Source organism: Vanellus vanellus (genome assembly GCF_965231255.1).
Source record: "Vanellus vanellus genome assembly, chromosome: 4".
Classification (NCBI taxonomy): domain Eukaryota; kingdom Metazoa; phylum Chordata; class Aves; order Charadriiformes; family Charadriidae; genus Vanellus; species Vanellus vanellus.
The window spans coordinates 29,931,035-29,949,862 of NC_138909.1; the positions used below are offsets into that span (position 1 = coordinate 29,931,035).

At 43.1% G+C, this 18,828-nt stretch overlaps 1 protein-coding gene across 1 annotated transcript in view; it reads left to right on the top strand.

The window, feature by feature from the left end:
• The window catches only part of EMCN (endomucin), a gene marked incomplete at its 5' end in the record, with an annotated part of 57,399 nt that overhangs the window by 23,179 nt on the left and 15,392 nt on the right, over nucleotides 1-18,828 (top strand). The window contains 4 exons of the mRNA XM_082483056.1: nucleotides 3,966-4,088; nucleotides 11,773-11,805; nucleotides 15,520-15,585; nucleotides 17,116-17,211. Of these exons, the coding sequence (XP_082339182.1) occupies nucleotides 3,966-4,088; nucleotides 11,773-11,805; nucleotides 15,520-15,585; nucleotides 17,116-17,211 (318 nt within the window). The remainder of the gene's footprint in view (nucleotides 1-3,965; nucleotides 4,089-11,772; nucleotides 11,806-15,519; nucleotides 15,586-17,115; nucleotides 17,212-18,828) is intronic.

Below are 18,828 nucleotides of genomic sequence, written 5' to 3' on the forward strand. Positions count from 1 at the left end.
TGAGAAAAGGAAAGAGTGGAGGAGCTACTCTTTCTCTTTTTACCAAACTACTGGTAATTTAGAAGGAAGTTTTACTTTAGTAAAACTACTGGAAGAGAGTTATGGTAACATGGATTGCTCAGTTGCCCTCAGGTCATTACTGCGTGGTATAGGTAAACACTGATTATAGTTGGCTGCTGAGTCATATTAGGCAGAGAGATGTTTTAAAACGTATATTTTGAAATACTTGGGGTTTATTGCTTACCGGAAGATGTAAAGCTGGCAGACAGCAGATGCAATCAGCTATGGGTATAAACATTAAAACTGAGATCTGCTTGCTCACCTCCCTAGCCAATTTCCATTCCTCTGAAACGGGCATGAAGTTGCATTGGTTTTGCTGCACTGGGATTTTTCAAAGCTTTCACGAATGCATTTGTTAATGCAAATGGTTTCTTGGGCTATTGATTACAGGGGTGAGGCCTATACATGTGTTCATGCTACAGTACAAGTTCAAGGGCAGAGGTTTAGTCTTCCATCATACAAAGCCCTCATGCTGATGTTTTAACGTGGTTTGCATGTAGTTCCTCCTACCCTGTAGAGGTGTTTCCTTGATTCATTTATTGGCCAAGTAAGGTTTTAACACACATACAGATGTCTATATTCGTTGCATTGCATAGAGTATATGCAGAGTATTTGCCGCCTACTTCAAGCATCTTATGATGTGAAAGCTAGTTAGGTAACAGCCTGCTGTAAAGAAAATTTAAAGTACTGTTGGGAAATGCCGAAATATATGTGGATTATACATAGGTTAAGCAGAAAATCATGCTAAGATCAAGTGAGGATATGTGTCGAATTTCAGCTGGTTAAAGAAAATGAAGGGTTTTCAGAGCACAAAGAGTAAGGAAATACCTGAGGCTCAGACAGCAGCTTTGCAGAGTAGCTTCAGGTTCCCTGTTGTTGATTATCCCTTTGACAAATACATGTTAACACACTGTCATTTATCTTATCAAAATATCAGCAGGGAGAGCTGCATCACCACCAGGGAGTTATGCCGCTGCAGCAATCAGCCCCATTCGGACAGCTATTTTACAATCTTTACTGCTTTACCATTTTTATTCATAATCAGCTGTTGACAATAAACCCACTAACCGATGATGTGAGTGCTTTTGCAGCAGCAGCAGCCACCCTCTTCTGCTGTGCTGCTTTTCTGCGAGCCCAGGCCTCCCCCTGCCAGGCAGGCAGAAATCTTTGCTGCAGCTGGCTGAGCCGAAGCGTGATGAATTACTGCAGTGATGTGTCAGTGGGGACGGCAGAACTGAGTCACCGTGTGCCTGCGCTGAGTCCCCCGCCTGTTCCCGCGCAGAGCACGGGCACCGCAGTAAGGACTTGCGCTGTCTCCTCCCGTTGAGATCAAACTAAGCCTTGCATAGATATGAGTTATGTGATTTACCAAAAAGGCAGATTTCTAGCAGGCGTACTGTGCTGTCAGTGCTGCCATTGTGTATGTGAGCAGTGGCTGGATATGGATGCTTCTGTTCCCATAAGCTTTTGGCACAGAAGCTATTCGGTCTGCTAAATGTGTTGATGGTAGAGCCTATGCTGTGTATTAGGCGTAAGGCTTGGATGCTGCTTAAAAGCCGCTTTAAAGCCATAAGTCAGCAGAGATTTGGGTTGCTAGGATTTAATCTTACAGTAGTACAGTGGAATTAAGGGAACCTTCCCTGCCAGGTTGTGTTTTTCGTCTTGGAAGCGGTAAAAACTGGCGCACAGACTTTTGTACCATAGCACGTCTACTTCACCCCTTGACACTGGGAGCAGGGAGCCTGTTTTGCAGTCTGCTGAAATAAATGCAATGAGCTTCACACCAAGCCCTAGGTAAAGGCATGAGTCATACCTGGTGCTACCCCTGAGTCGCAGGAGGAATCTCATCTGGGCTAAATTAAAAAAAAATGAAATGGAAACGCTATGATCTCCCGCCGAGGCATATCCAGCGCGCAGCCTGTGTTCCTGAGAACAATCTGTTCTCACAGCTCCCAAACACAAGAGGAGCACCCAGGGCTGGGCTGCTGCCAGGACTGATAGGACGCCTGGAACGTGTGATCCCCACGGGAAAAGAGCTCTCCGCAGGGTTACAAGGCAACTGGCTGCCTCCCTCCTTGTCTCTCCCACACACCTGATTGTTTTGCAGCATTCACGAGGCGTATTTGTGTTCAAATGTCTCTGCACATGAAGGCTTACTGTTATTCTGCCTTACTTTTCATTCCTCCATGCAAGCTTTTACTAACTTACGATAAGGGAGGCACAAGATGGTTGCTGTTACTGTTACAAGCCTGTGCATCTTAAAGAGAGAAGGAGTTTCTTTGGGGTTTTTGCTTTTTCTTTTTACTTGATCTCAGATTAAAATTCAACATTTAAAACTTGAGTCTGCAGCAACTGCAGTAAGAACCAAAAGAGGAAAAGGTTAGCTTTTAAAGCTTCATTTAAAAGCTTCTATGATGGGAATGCAGGAATGATTAAAGTTCTCAGATCCTTGCATTATACCGTAGCAAAAAATTATGTAGAGGGGCTTTTTACACTCATCTCTACTGCAGATTAGGCTTGCATATTGAGGGGCTACAATGCTGAGATTTCTGGAGGGAGCTGACAGTGAAATTATACTTCTAATTCACTAGAATTCCAGTGAAACTTTTAGGCATTTAAGCTTGTTTAGCATAATTTTCAGTATGGTTTCCTTCCAGGCCTCGATCCTCAAAGATACCATCCCTGGCTGTCCACCTCCTCTCAGTTCCCAAAGTTGTCTGAATCCCCGGACTCCAGGGGCTTCAGCTCACTCTTTCTTAGCTCATTGATTTTTGAAGGTTGCCTCTCCAAGATATTGCACTTAATAAACAAAACAGGAAGGGAAGGTCCAAGTTAAAGGTGTGTGGTTGTAGAATAGGGACCTTTGGGTGTTGTCTTTTTTTTTTTTTTCCTGAGAAAATGGTTCTTTGAGAGGCAAAATTGGTAATCAGAGTTTCTGAATAAATTGCGTAATGTAGCATTCCTCAGTATTCACGTTGCATGGGCATAACGATGTACTGGTTTGACTAAAACTTGTCTTAAAGTTGTTTTAGTGCTGGTGTTTGAAATTCATATGAAGAGGCACTGAAAACAGTTTATAGCTCAGTCAAATCTCTGATTTACATCAGAAAGGAAGTATAAGGTTACTCTTGGGCACCCCTATGTTTTATTCAGTAGGCACAGTCTTTCCTGTTGTTATGCTGAATTTTGAGCCTGGATATAAGAATTATCAGCTGTGCTGGAACAGCTTAAATTTTCTCTTGTTGTCATTTGGTGACCTTCAGTTCTATGGCCTCCGGGGTGCCCTGCACCACCATCTTGGACTCACCCTGGGCTGCAAATCTTGTGACACAGATGGCCTTGACCCTCTATTGACCCTGTGAGAGCAGAAATAAGACACTTTAATTTTTCATACATTAATTTTCAGAGATATATTATTTCCTAGGCCTTAACAGCACGGAATGAAATAATTAACTCTGCTCTTAATTACAATCCCTAAAACTTTTTACATCACATTATGTGACAGTTGTGGCTGAAGATTGCTTTTTTTTTTTTCATTTTCTGTTAAATGAAAGTTAAAGATAGAGGGCAGTAAGCAAGCTTCTCTCTTCTGCTTATGTTGCTCTTGGTGCAAGACTGTCTAGTTATTCTGGGCTCCCAAGTCAGAGCTTTAGGCTGTCTTTTGGCACAGATGTGAGGCTGTTTCTGATGCTAGGATGTGCTTTAAAGATGCCTCGATTATGCCAGTAGTAACAACTCTGTAGGGATGGTTCGTTGCTTGACAAGACGTTACCAGAAGCTGTAGTGCTTTCTGACCTTAAGTCTCTCCTGTGATGGTGGGAACGTTTGTCTGGGGAATGGTGGTGCAGGGTCTAAGGCAATGCTTATACAGGTGTACCTTACCTGAATGGCTATTTCTTTTCCAGCCACCCAAGAAAGTGGAACACAACTGGCACAAAATGGGAGTTTGGATGCTTCATCTACTAAGGCATGGTCTCTCTCTTCTACGACCTCTCTACAAAAAAACACTTCTGCTCCTGGAACCCCAGGTAAGTCTTGAAAACATATGCTCTATTTTCCTATACAAACAGTTAAAAAGATGCAAATAATTTTAAATCTCTTCTTCACTGTGCATTGTCCTGCAGTGAGGGCCACCTCCTTATTCATGCAAGGTATGCTGTGTCCATGTCATCTAGCTATGAAGTTATGATGAGTGATGGGTGAACTTCAAAACATTCAGTTGGAATACTCAGTGTCGTTACAGGAGGATATGAATTGTAAAAGATAATAGCAATCTTTATATATGCTGTATGTGGTCATTGTGTAGCATTGACTGCCAGAGGAGATCATTGAGATAAATTTTCTGGCTGCAAAGCAAAGGAGACAAAGGAGAAAACAGCTATAATTTTTACAATTGTTAATAAATCTGGAGGGCAAGTTAATGCATATTACCAATTAAATGACATTGTTCAAAGTACAATGTGGTCACATGCAGGGTCAAAAAGATATTAATCCTTCCCAACTCCAGTCTAGTTTTATTGTTTTGCTGGGTGTGTTCTGGTGTATTTATCCACTAAGCAACACTGTGCTGAACGTAGATGCCAGGTCATATGAGTGATCATTTATCATGCTTCTAGCTGCTTAACTTTCCTAGATTTTGAAGAACCACTTATTCAGGTTTTCTTAAGGTTTCTTGAGCCTTCACTTCATTCCATACTTACTTTCAGCCACATGTGTGTAAATCCAATAAGGACACTGATTTTGTTTGCATATGCCATTTATTATTAAAGTTTACCATCCCCCAAGGGGTACGAGACTCTTTTTACAACCTCTGGATTGTGTTTGTGGGAGATTAAGCATGCGCACGTACTGTGATTTTTCCTCATAGAGCATAGGATTGGATATAAAACTAGAGTAACATGATATGCTCAGTATGCACTGAAATGCTTAGAAGTATGCAAAAAGACATTCTAATAATAAGCATTTTAAGGAAGTTGAGATTTTTTTCATTTTTAATTCGAGGCCACTGATTTAGAGAGGATTCTTTGCAATTATTTCAATAAGCCTATGCCCCATAATGCATATATTGTGAGCTCTAGTTACTTGACTATCCTGTTAGGTTTTGTGTCTTTTGGCAGACTTGTGCATGGTATGGAAACCTTACCTGCAATAAAGCAGTAAATTGCAATGTTTTTAATTAAAGGTTCTCTCACACAGGTAAATTCTCCAGGTTAGAATGAAATTGTAATACATATCTGGCTGTGCATCACATGTATTGAGTTACCTATTACATTGTTTGTACAATCACATTTTACATTTAAAATTTGCCCAGAAAGTTCTACAACCTTCCTTGGGTCGGTTTATGAAAGTCAACATCTTACTTAGCTCACTTTGCTGTAAAATCAATAAATCTTCTTGAGCTCGGGGACTACCCAAGATACCAGGACTATAATTTCCTGGCTGAGAAAGAAAGGGCCCATCTATCCAGGGGGAGTCAGTCTAGGTGCTTGACATAGCCAATACTCTGAGTTCCCACAAAACTGCCATTTCGAGATCACTTCCTCCCGCAGCAGGATTTCCACACTTGCACCTTTCTTGTCTACTCACAGCTCCAGCTCCTCGCTTCTTTCTTGCAGCTTAAATATGCAAGAAATCCCATTAGTCACCCTGATGAGTTAGGTTGCTTATCCCCAATGGTCCACCTTTAGACTACCCTTGCTCCCTTATTCTCTGTATATGTTGAAGACTTTAAGAAAAAATGTTTTGGTTCCCTCTAAACAGATTTCTTCTCCTATGTGCAATTGCGCAGGGCCAAGGGAAGCCATATGCTGCACCCTAATAACTTCTAAAGCAATGCAAGTGTGAAGCCAGTTGTTTTACTCTGTGCTGAGACTAGAAGAAACGCTGACTCTCTCACTGCCATTAGATCATTTCTTCCCAGCTCTTTGAAATTTCACATTTAGGGGGTTCTATAGGGGCTGGATACCTTTTGTTCACCAGAGTAGAGGCTGGTATGTGCAGTGGGGCTGGCGCTGCACCCCGCAGGGGATAGCAGAGCTTGCAAGCCGAAGGCACCCAAGCCACAGCTTCTGTGTGGGAGCTCAGGGGAAGAGAAATTAAGTGAAATTGATCCAAAACAGAACGTTTCTCTTTGGTATGCTCAACGAAAAAAATTCAGTGGCTAACCTCAATGCAAAAGAATATATTTAGTTTTGAGACCATTTTCCATTTAAAAAAAAATGCCATTTTGGTGAAAATTTCCTCTCCTGCTGCAGAAAAGTTAAAAAGCACATCTTGAAGAGAGATTCCCAATCAGCCATATCAAAAGATCGGGGTGTGGGAGGAGTGCCACAGAGAGCTGGAGAACGACTGAAATGAGTGGGGTAGCCTAGGAAAGAACGCAGAGAAACATCAGAGAACAGTATTGCTGTACTAAAGAAGATTGAAACCACCAGCCAGGGAGGAAGGGCTGTGTAGTGCTCACCCAGGCTGGAGAAGGGACTGTTTTTAGCAAAGGGAGCAACCTGCATGTGTGCCATTGACACATGCGCTTCTTTAACTTTGGCTGTCAGGTATAATATAACTCCTACTTATTCCCCACCTCCACAGAGGATTGCTTGCTAATATTTAATTTTCTGCTTTTGTTTAATTAGTGAAAAAATTGAGATTTAATGGATCAGTCAGAAACTAAATACATCTAAGAAACTGCAAGCATTTTAGCTTTTTATTCTGTGACCTAAACAACAAAAAAATCCGTAGAGCAGTACGAGCTTAAGTTCACCCAGCAGGGTGGTAAGATCAAATGATCTATTATAATAAACTGTCAGATGAATCAACCTGCTGCATCTATTGATATCTTTATTGCACTCCTCCAATTATAAATCCTACTCACTTAATTTGCAGGAGGCATCTCCCTAAGAAAAATTCTTATGACTAAGACAAGGAGGGTTTGACTCTTTCTGTACACAAACTGTGTAGGAATTCTGGATAGTGATATTAGGTAAAAATTATCCACCATATCGTCAGTTTCTTCATAAAGAGAGAGACATAAAAAATCAAAGTGCCTGGGAGACAGAAAATATAGCAAAGCCTCAGTTAACACAATTACAGGTCTATAGCATGGTCAGGGCAAGGAGGGTTCTTTAAAGTTCTTAATGTTGCTTTGGTTTATATTGTGGTATCCCCTCTGAGTAATCAGCCAAATTTATTCATTTGTTTTGCCAGTGAACACAGTTTCATGTGGCTGCCCTCCAAAAACAGAAGCAGCAAACTGCAGGGTATCCAGGCTGCTTAGGTGGTGGAAAGTATCTGGAGAACAGAGTGAGGAGAGGTTAGTTATTGGTCTCTTTCTCCATCTGTCAAGCTTCTAACCAGCGCTGAACTGACTCAGGCAGGTATTTTCAAATCAAACCACTGTCATGTGCCAAATTTTTTATCCTCATCCTCCTTACTGCACAACAAGGACTCAGCACAGCCAGTTTGCACACCTCACTTTTCATGATGAATTTGGAAATCTTCCCAGATTATTTATGCAGAGCATCTGCCCCCTAACTCGCCGCACCAAAGGATGTGGTAAGCTCTGAGCAGGCAGCTAGAACAACTACAGTAACTATGTTAGCAAGCGAAATGCTGCCTTTCCTGCTGTCCTTCTCTTTCTGTAGAACAGCAGCGTGTGACCCCACCACCAAAAAGGGCGCTGGGTGGTTATTTAGAAAATCAAACTGAAATTACCTGCTGAACTGCTCCGATAAGCACAGCTTTGTTTGTGTGGCGGGGCTGAGCAATCTCTGAACAGAGGGTTAGCTGGCGCCTTGCTTGCATGCTGGCGATGGGGATAGAGAGAGAAGGGCACAATATTTTTCCTATTTAACTTTTCATGCTGTAGCAGAATCTGGGTGAGATATCTTTGGGAAAGATGCTTGTAGTTTTATTGTGTGTAGATGTGTGCAGTCTTTTAAAAAAATAACAAAGGCTCAGGAGGCTTCTACAGTCTTTGAAGGAAAGGCAGGGGGCTGCTGTCATGTTTCCAACCTGGGACCATTTCTGCTGTCTCGGTTTACCGAAGTGATGAGATCTGGCCAGGACAGCAGCGTGGATTTTAGTTGTGTTTGTGAGTACTGAACTGCAGGTTGCCTGACCCTTACTGTTCACAGAGCCTAACGTCACCTGCATACAGCTTTGATGAACCTTAAGTCTTTGGGGTGAACCCGGGTATCAGTCTTGGGCTTGACATGCATTTTCTATTTATTATTTGCTCTAATTTGCGCCAAGATGGTTCACTTTTTTTGCAAGAGTGGAGTTAAGGGAAAGTGTATAATTATGTTATAGTCTTGGGGGGTTTCTTAGGAAAGCTCAACTCTCCTCAGGCTTGGGAGACAAGGCTTGAAGTTTCATAGAAAAGTGACCTATTTTGTAAGACTTGACAGGGTCTTCTGCCTTTGTTCAAGGATATGCACGCACAGGGCTTTACTGTTTGCTTGTTTAACCGTTGCTGTGTGATGACATGGTATTTTTTCCATGGGATCCCACTCCTTATAGGCTGAAGGGAAGGCGGTATTCAGGTATCAGGGAATCATATCATATTTGGATGTTTCCTTAATGCCAGGTATGTGTCCTGCTGCATTCTGTATTATGTGTCATTCCAAACCTCCTTTGACAAGTGAGTTATTAACTTCCCGAAAGCTTTTCCTTGGCTCTTATCATTAATGTTGCCCAAACATGCTATAAACGTTGCCTAATGAATCATCACAGAGATCTTCCCTGAGCAAGGTGACACTGCTTTTTGCAGATGGATTGATGAGATGATAAAAAAGCTTAGGAAAAAAAGTCTCCTCTGGATTCTAGGAAGTCAGGGTGAGATAACTGTATACGTTCAGAGGACTTAGCATTACTAATATTTAGTATATTCAAAAAGAGCTCTTACTGCTGACTTTTAAGTACTTGGCTTTTCAACCTGAACATGCTTTTCATGCATGTTTACGCTTAAAATGCAGTTAAAGCTCTGTCACATATATCATTAGCAAAAGTGGTTATTTGCACCTCAGTGGTCCAAGTGATCCATGTTTTTAATTGGGTGTAGAGAGGAGGGAAAACATGAGCAGCCATTCTGGTTTTCAAAGTACATTCACAGCAGTAGAATAATGTGCTTCACTCGTGTTACAGCTCCAGTGGTAGGAGCTGTCTTTGTGCAAAGTATCAGTCCACAGCACAGAAAGCACTGTGAGGGCATAAGAATGCATTTGTACTTCCCAGGGACCCTGGTCGGAAGAGAAGCGCTGCAACCCCACGCGCTCAGGGGAGAAGCTCAATGCCTGTCTGGAGTTATGGCTGCCTTCATGCCGATCCCTCTGCAGTCTCCCAGCCTGGCACAGCTGGGACATGGAGGACATGCTAGTGGGTCATGTCCTCCCAGAGAGCTCTTGGGACAGGTTCAGATGCACCACGTTCCCCACAGATGCTGTGGCAGCAGTGAACCCTGAAGAGACCCAACAAGGGGGCTTTCATGGTGCCCTCTAGTGTAGAGGAAGGTGAACAAATGCTGTGTTTTATACCTCGAAATAATGAGCAACTGCTGAGAATATATTGCCTGAGGGATTTTTTCCCGTGGTAGCTCCAGTAATCCAGTGCGAGAGGCCTCACCAGGCAGGCACAGTGCCAGTCACTAGCTCCTGACAAGAGACAGTCTGTCTTGTACAAACAGATAAATCTTTTGCTGCCAGTTCACACAGGTGGATATTCTCAAAGATACAGATGAGTTAGGTGCCCAGTTCCCTTTGACTTTAGAGTGATCGCAGAAGAGATTTAACGTACTTCTGTGACAAGGTGACCCACTTGGTTGATGAGGGAAAGGCTGTGGATGTTATTTACCTGGATGTCAGTAAAGCCTTCGATACTGTTCCTCACAGCACTCTCATGAAAAAAAAAAATGGTTACCCAAGGTTTGGACAGGCATACACTCTGCTGGATCAAACACTGGCTGGATGGCCGGGCCCAGAGAGTGCTGGTGAATGGAGTTAAATCCAGTTGGTGGCTGGTCACAGGTGGTGTTCCACAGGGCTCAGTGTTGGGGCCACTCCTGTTTAATATATTTATTAATGATCTTGATGGGGAGACTGAGAGCAGCATCAGTAAATTTGCATAAGATATCAGGTTAGGTGAGAGTGTTGAACTGCTTGAGGGTAGGAGGTCTCTTCAGAGGGACCTGTATAGGCTGTATCAATGGGCTGAGACCAAGAGTGTGAGCTTCAACAAGGCCAAATGCCGAGTCCTGCACTTGGGCCACAACAACCCCATGCAATGCTACAGGCTTGGGGAAGAGTGGCTGAAAAGCTGCCTGGCAGAAAAAGACCCGGGAGTGTTGACTGACAGCTGGCTGTACATGTGCCAGCAGTGTGCCCAGGTGGCCAAGAAGTTCAACAGCTTCCTGGCCTGCATTAGGAACAGTTCAGCCAGCAGGGCTAGAGAAGTTCTTGTCCCCCTGTACTTGGCACTGGTGAGGCCTCTGTGTTCAGTTTTAGGTGCCGCAGCATAAGAAGGACATTGAGGTGCTGAAGTGTGCCCAGAGAAGGGCAACAAAGCTGGTGAAGGGTCTTGAGAATAAGTCTTATGTGGAGTGGCTGAGGGACTAGGGGTTGTTTAGGCTGAAGAAAAGGAGGCTGAGGGGAGACCTTATTGCTCTCCACAGCTACCCGAAAGGAGGTTGTAGAGAGGTGGGCATTGGTCTCTTCTCACAAGTTACAACTGATAGGACAAGAGGACATGGCATCAAGTGGCACCAGGGGAGGTTTACGTTAGACGTTAGGAAAAAATTCTACACTGAAAGGGTTAAGACTGGAAAATACTGCCCAGGGAAGTGTTTGAATTGCCATCCTTGTATGTATTTAAAAGCCGTCTAGATATGGTGCTCAGGGACATGGTTTAGACATGGGCCTGGTAGAGTTAGATAACGGTTGGACTTGATGACTTGGACTTTTCCAGCCATAAAGATTCTATGATTCTATAATAAAAATTACTGTGGGAGTGATGGTTGTCTGTGGCTAGCCTCCAAATGTGTACTATTCACAGCCACCTTAATTTCCAAGCATGATGCAGTCTAGATACACAAAAGCAGCAGCATGCTAATGAAAAGCTAATAAAAAAAATAGCGTTCTGCACCAAAAACTTGTGGAGTGACTGGGGGAAGCTGACGGTAGTGGACCAGTAAGCATTGTTCACAGCGCTCTACAAGGTCCATTTCTTCTTTGTTACCAATGCCTCTTACTCCTGCTGCTCGGCAGTCTGCTTGCCAAAAGCACCAAGATAATTAATGAAGATTCATTTTTAAAGGGTTTTGTGACACTTGAAGACGTGTGTCAATTAGGCATTTAAGGTTCTTTTATTAAAACACTTATTTGTCAGTTAAATGCCAGCTATTCACTCCCAGGCACTTATTTGGTTTTGGCAGGAGGAATTTTTTAGGAATGTATCAATTAATTCAGGATTTTCTTCTCTTAAGCAGAATAACAACCCAGCGTAGGCTGTGCTTTGGATTCTGCTCCCATCTATAAGGGATGTCTGCAGACTTTCACAGCTCAGACTTTCTGGGCTTGGAAACAGGATCAGCGTGTCAGTTCTGGGTCAGCATTTCTTGTGGGGTTACATTCCTAGAGTCTGGCGCTTTGTATGATGTGAAGATTCTGGACATCTAACCTTAAAACTGTTACTAATAAACCTGTTCCTTCTCTTTTATTGCAGGCTTTCATGTGAGCTCCCCGACAGAATCTACAAGTAAGAACTCAGTGCACACTGACAAAAAGGGCTGGCGTGGGGTGGGAGGGGGGCAGCCTGGGGGAAGGAAACATTCAGGGAACAAGGAGCCTCTGGGGGAAGAATGAACCTGAAGTGTAGTACAGAGAAGCAGAGAAGTGATGCTCAAGTTGTAGCACTGAGTAACTTTGCCGTGATTTCTGCTGAATGCCATGCTGGACTAGCAGATACTGAAAAGAAAACAGGGTGGGAGCACAAAAAAAATCAGGCCTGGTATATTGCATGATGCAATGGGAAATTGATATAAATAGAGTGTTTATCAAGGAGCTTGTTCTTGTGAGTGGCTCTCATTCCTCGTGCTGTGGTTAGAAGCAGCAGGTCCCAGAGTAAGGCAAGAGTTTCCTGTCCTAGTGAAGCTGTATTGTCCCATTTTCCTTTCTCTGGGCTTATCAGGAAACAGCCTCTTCTGAACTGGTCCCTGCAGTTCTTGCTGTTGCTGCCAGCAAAACTTTGTCCCTCCTGTTACCATGATGGATGTATTAATCCAATTGTTATTCTGATCCCGTATCATTCCATAGCTGGAAAATATCTTCCAGATTCACTTTCCAGATCCAGAGAAAGTAGACTGGATCAGCTGGCTTGTGAGAAACTTCATTAATTGAAGTGGATAACTGAGTTAAAGTTTTCACTAGCTTAATCTATTTTATTCGTTCAGTAGTGCTTCTTTTTAGCTATTGTACTTCTCATTTATAGTCTCAAGTAGTTAAAATCGTAGAATAGTTTGGGTTGGAAGGGACCTTTAAAGGTCATCTGGTCCAACCCCCTTGCAACGAGCAGGGGCATCTTCAACTAGATCAGGTTCCTCAGAGCCCCATCCAACCTGACCTTGAATGTTTCCAGGGATGGGGCATTTACTAACTCGCTGGGCAACCTGTGTCAGTGTTTCACCACTTTCATTGTAAAAAATATCTTCCTCATACCTAGCCTGAATCTACCCTCTCTTAGTTTAAAACCATTATCCCTTGTCCTATTGCAACAGGCCCTGCTAAAAAGTTTGTCCCCATCTTTCCTGTAGCCCCCCCTTCAAATACTGGAAGGCCTCTATAAGGTCTCCCTGGAGCCTTCTCTTCTCCAGGCTGAACAACCTGAACTCTCTCAGCCTGTCCTCACAGGAGAGTTGTTACAGACCTTGGATGGTTTTTGTGGCCCTCCTCTGGATCCGCTCTGACACATCCATTTCTTTTCTGTGCTGGGGGCTCCAGAGCTGGATGCAGTACTCCAGGTGGGGTCTCACCAGAGCAGAGGGGCAGAATCACCTCCCTCGACCTGCTGGCCACACTTATTCTCATGCAGCCCAGGATACAGCCTTCCAGGCTGCAAGCGCACATTGCTGGCTCATGTCCAGCTTTTCATCCACCAGTACCCCCAAGTCCTTCTCAGCAGGGCTGCTCTCAGTCCCTTCATCCCCCTACCTGTGTTGATGCCAGGGGTTGCCCTGTCCTATGGATTTGTCTTTCCTACATTACTCACATTTAATAGAGAACAAGGAAAATAATCAGTGAATTTGAATCCTCAGTTTTTCTCCTGAGGAGATGCTGCACAAATGCAGGGATACGCATTCATGTTTTTCAGTGTAATTTGTTTCTGTTGACATTTTCAGTCAGTATCCAGGAAAACTCATTGCTGTGATAATTGCCTGCTTGCCCTGTATATCATGCAGTGTATCAGGTAAGGTAGGGAAAAGGGCAGTAGTATTTCCCTGGGAAATCTAAACCAATCACATGGAATTACAAATTCATAAGAACCATTTCAGTCACTTGATGATGGCTCACAGTTTCCATCCCTACATTATCACTGCTCAGCAGACAGGCACCACTGAGAGAGAGCTTCTGCCTTAAAGAAACAGCGATTTTTCAGAGATAAGCATCTCAGACAATGATTGTTTCCTACACTATAGCATCAGAATGCCTTAGCAGTGGTTGTATTGTTTAGGCATCACACAAGCACGTAGTAAATGATCGTTTTTCCCCAGGAGGTTTCAGCCTCTGGCCAGACAAACTGGGGGGGGGAGCAGAGAGGCTAAACGATCTGCCCAAAATTCACACAGCTACACAACAGCAGAACAAAAATGAAAACACAGCTCTCTCAAATCTTTCCCTTTGCACTACCAGTCAATCCACATAAATGTTTAAGTAGAACCATGTGGCTCCTAGTTACCTGGAAAATCCAGTACACTGGCGTATCCAGCAAACCTGTGAAGAAACTGCCCCCTGGCTGTTCTGTGCTTTCCTCCGCTTGTATCAGCAGACAGTGTACTCTTACATATCTGAACAGACCAGTATGTTGTGAGAATGGGAATATGGGCAAAAGTAGAATAGTGGAGAAAAAACAATGACCAAATCATTTGTCAAAAGTGGGCCCGAGTTTTTAAAATCAGTGCAGCAAGGAACCCCTACAGGGTTGGGACAAACAAACTTTGTTTGTTACTCTTAATTCAGCAAACTAGAATTACATGTCCTGCCTTTATAAAAAAGTAGAAAATCCACCTGTAAAAAATATGGACCTGTCACACAGTGACTTAGCAGAACAAAAAATCATATTCTAGCCCTCAAAATGGCCCTGGGAAATTGGTTTTAACGACACAGCTAATTTTGTAATTTCTACCCATAAAGTTGAGCCCTCTTCTGTGCATCCCTAAAGGCGTACGGGGTTTGAATGGGTCCCTGAGCAACGGATCAGAGCTTCAGTGGCTGCTACCATGTTCTCACTACTTATTTACAGAGCTATACTCTCTACTAGCCCCCCTGCTTAACACACCACTTTCCCCAGGCGCCTTTGAGAGCCATTTCAGATATTTAAATGAGCAATGGAAATGCGTGGCCTTGCGTTACAATTTCGATGCTAGGCATCTAGCTATCCCTTTGTCCAGCTGATCAGCTTCTTCAGTGGCAGTAAGCACACATCTACTCAGGTCTCCATCCAATATGGAATACAGTCCTGTGTGCTGTATGATGTGACTAGGGAAGCACTGACATTAGCTTTTTCTTTTTTCTCTCTCAAAGTTCAGTGATTGTTTTCCCACAGACTGTATGCAACAAGGTAATAAATATCTTGGGCTGTCTCAAATTCAGATTAGCACCTGAAGGTAGAAATGCATTCCTTTAAACCCTGGCCTAAAAAACACCCATAGGTTCCCAACAGTCATTGCTGTCCCCGAAAGTGGCAGAGAGAGCGCGCACATCCTTTTATAACTCTGAACTCTCAAGAAAATTGCTAAGTAGTAGTATTGCACTTTTTAATCTACTATTAGCACTTTTTTATAATTAGCAGTGAAAAATGTTGGTCTTTCTTCTTTTGGAGGCAGGTGTAATTTTCACTCTTTCTTGTTTATTTGCTCATCAAGAGATCTCTTCTAATGTTGATCAGTACATTAACCTCCTAAAAGTGAACAAGTTTGTCGCTCATAACTTGTAAATGGACAACCAGATGATCCTATGCAGTGCACCCATGCAAAGCGTGTGTTTCTTCTAGGCCACACTAGATAAACTTTTCCACCCCTCTTGCCGAGTTGTCCGAGTATTGTTGAGATGAACTATAGCTGTGGAGCACCAAATGGCTCCAGAACTGGGGACACAGAAGTTGTTTTGGGAGGGTCATTTTTTCAGGGGGAGTTGTTTGGGGAGTTCTGGCAATTACATGTTAACTTGAAAGGCAATATTTCTTTTGCAAATCCAGCTTTTGGCAGTCCTGGAAGCAGTTCTGGAAACAAGAAAGTGCCAGAGAGTGCTATCCACTATTCTAGTGAGTATTCCTGCTCTGTTGTCCAGCTTTTGAGTTTTCAGTTGATCCGTTTGACTTTCAGTGAGTGATTGGAGTAGCAAAGAAATCAAAGTGGCAGTTTTGTTTCTAGCCTTACCAGAAGTAGACCCTATTATAAACCCAATTTAGCTGCCTGTTATAAAACTCCTCTCAAAGAGAAACAGATCTTAACAAGTTGACACCACTCCCACTGGAGAGCAGCACAATTAAGCCCATGGACTGAAGTCAAAGTGATAAAACTGGAAAAAATTGTGAACAGAGTCCTCCCCCGCGGGAGAAGACACAAGAAAACATATGAAAATGTTGTTTATATATTGTTATGAGTACATATTCTATGACTATATTGTTATGAATGTATTATATGAATATATTGTTCATATTGTCATGGGAGAGAAGGACTAGGAAGGAGTCTTCTGCAAACTCTTCAAGCACTTGATATTTGCATGGTGCATGTTACTTAATCTTTTCTTTTAATATTATGCATCTCTAGGGCAAGAGTGTTGCTGCAGATCTGCTGTTTCCTACCCAAAGTACTGGCTTAGCAAAACATGTTTGATGTTTTTCCACTGTAAACTTGTCTCCGGGTTCTCCCTCTAGTTCCATAGATACACACACACACCCTCCTATATGAATATTAAATATTAATTGCATCAAGAGCCGTCAAAGATGCTAGTTCTAAATATTGGGCGGGCATGATGGTTGATGCTGAGGAAGGCTGTGGGACTGCAGCCGCAGCTTCCCTCGAATTGAATGCGGCCGATCACTGCCAGAAAAAAGATAAATGGGGAGAAACTGGGCTTATATATTTTCCCGGGAAAGCTTCTCTTCATTACATAATTCTTTCCTTTTTGCTTCTTGGCTGGGAAACACCTGTCAGGAAATGGCAGATGGTGGGAAATAATAGATGGAAAGAAATGTCCTCATTTAAAAAGGAGATCTTGCATTTTCTATCTCTGGTTGTAAGTGCTGTGGGGAACATTACTGAATTATGTAACTCCTTGGTGTCTTTCTGGGCATACAATGTTAAAAGGGAAATAATCGCCTCTGTTGCTGAATTTCAGATGAGTCTTGTTTTCAAAAAAGAGGAAAAAAAAATTACACGTATCAAAAATTTATTCCTGACACACGACTGTTTTGCAAAACCTTTGGGGGCCATCGACACTGGGGGTGAATTGTGAGGATTTTGACCAAGATTATGGTGGTCTCGGTGGGGCCCTCTTCTACAGAAAAGTGGGTGAAACCGGCTCCAGAGGGCAGCGCAGGTGCCAGGGAAGGACTTAGGTTGGGGAAGAAAGGTGCCTAAATCCTACCTCCACACAGGCTCCGAGCCTGAGGGGGGGTAGGTGCCAGAGGAATAATAAGAGCAGCAGGTTACCCTGCTCCAGAGAAACTGGTAATGTTTAGTGAAATGGAGCTGGAGGTGCCTCTTGCTTTTGTGCATGAGAGTGCCTGTAGACAGAGGCAATGCAAGCCAGGGGCAGCAGGGAAAATTATGTTCTCCTTCTTTTGCAGGTGTTATCTTGCCAATTGTCATCACCTTGATAGTCATTACCCTTTCTGTCTTCTCACTGGTGGCTTTGTACAGAATGTGCCAGAAGAAAACTCCAGGTATCTGGTTTGCTTTCTCTGTCGGGGGCAGAGGGAGGGGTGGGGAAGATCAATGTGCTATTTATTATTAAAAGATCTCTGGGGCCTTTTTAGATTACCTTAACCATAGATGTTGCAGGAGTCTGATAGGAAAGCTTCTTGTATTTCAAAGTATTTTGCCTAAAGTAGGAAAGTAACACTTCATTTTCAAAATCAGTAGGAAGAACAGAGGGAGCAAAAATATCTGTGATTTTTGGAGAATACATAATGCTGTAAAGCTTTTTGTTCATGCTTTTGCAGCTACAAAGAGCTAACAAACAGCTGTGCTAACACAATCAATCAGGTAGAAAAATGCAGTGAAAACTAAGTTTGGAAATATCGTTTAACAAAATCACTATATTTATTTTATCTCTGTTCCAAATACAGGCAAAGAAATATCAATGCTTTCTTTTAGGAAATACCTGATATATACATACATACACACACGCACACACATATATGCATTATACATAAGTAAAATTTTCCAGCTACTGTATAACATACGTGGGAACAAAATCCCTGAGCAAACAGTATTTTCGCAAACAGTCATTTTGACAGGTCAGGGAAAGCCAGTGTCTGTTTTCCTGCTGTCCATGAAATACTTAAGATAACAGGGTATAATTCTATTGAGTTCCATTCGCCAAATGTTTCAAAGAGTTGTCTGAGTGGGCCGCGGGCAAGTGTAATTCTCCACTGAGTGAAAGCCCAGATCTGAATCCAGACTGTGGTTTTTCTCTCCCTGCGAGCTGGCGTGAGTTAGAAGACCTGTGCAGAGCTTCAACTGTGAAATCACCAGGCTTTGGAAATGCAAGATCACAACAGGGGGTTGAAGCTGTAGACCAAGGCAAACAGTGTGTCGTAACCAATTTAGCCAATGACATGGAAAACCAGACCCAGATAAAGAGAGGAGGTGTGATCCTTGCTCAGAAAATTACTGAATATTTGGAGTCCAGAGGTAAAGAGATGAAGTGAAGAACATTTCCTCACCAGCCTCCCCCATGCAAAAATGCCAGCAGGCACAGTACTAGCAAATTCACTTGGAAGCTAGAGTAGATCAATATCTGTGGTGCTTCCTGCAGGATTTGTTCAGGTCTACCCAGTGTGCTTCCCCCATGGATAGAGAGCGCTGTGCGCAGAGCCATGGGGCTAGAATTGGCTCCATGTGTCTGATGTAACCCCTCGGCCCCATCCATCTGCCCACACATGCACACAAGAATAAAATATGTTCGGTATATGATTCATTTGGGGGAGAAACCCGTTCCTCATCAGCAGGGATGACAGACTATTCTCAGATGTCATGCTAGGTTAAACCCCCCAAAGCGTACAGCCTGGCAGCTTATTCCCTCACGCCCCTCACCCTGTATCTTTTAGCTCAGTTGTTATGTACTCAGGAACCATTGCATGCTCGCCTCCTCTGTGCCAGCTACCTGGGGATTTGGGAGCTGCAGGGAAAAATGTGCTTCTGTTGTGCTCTTGGGCAAGTGACATCGTTCTCCCTGGTTTCCAGAAGTATCGATTCAAGCAGTATCAGTTCGCTTTCTTAGATGACGTGGTTATCTTTTGGGAAGATGGACTAGGAAAATGCCAATTACCATTCAA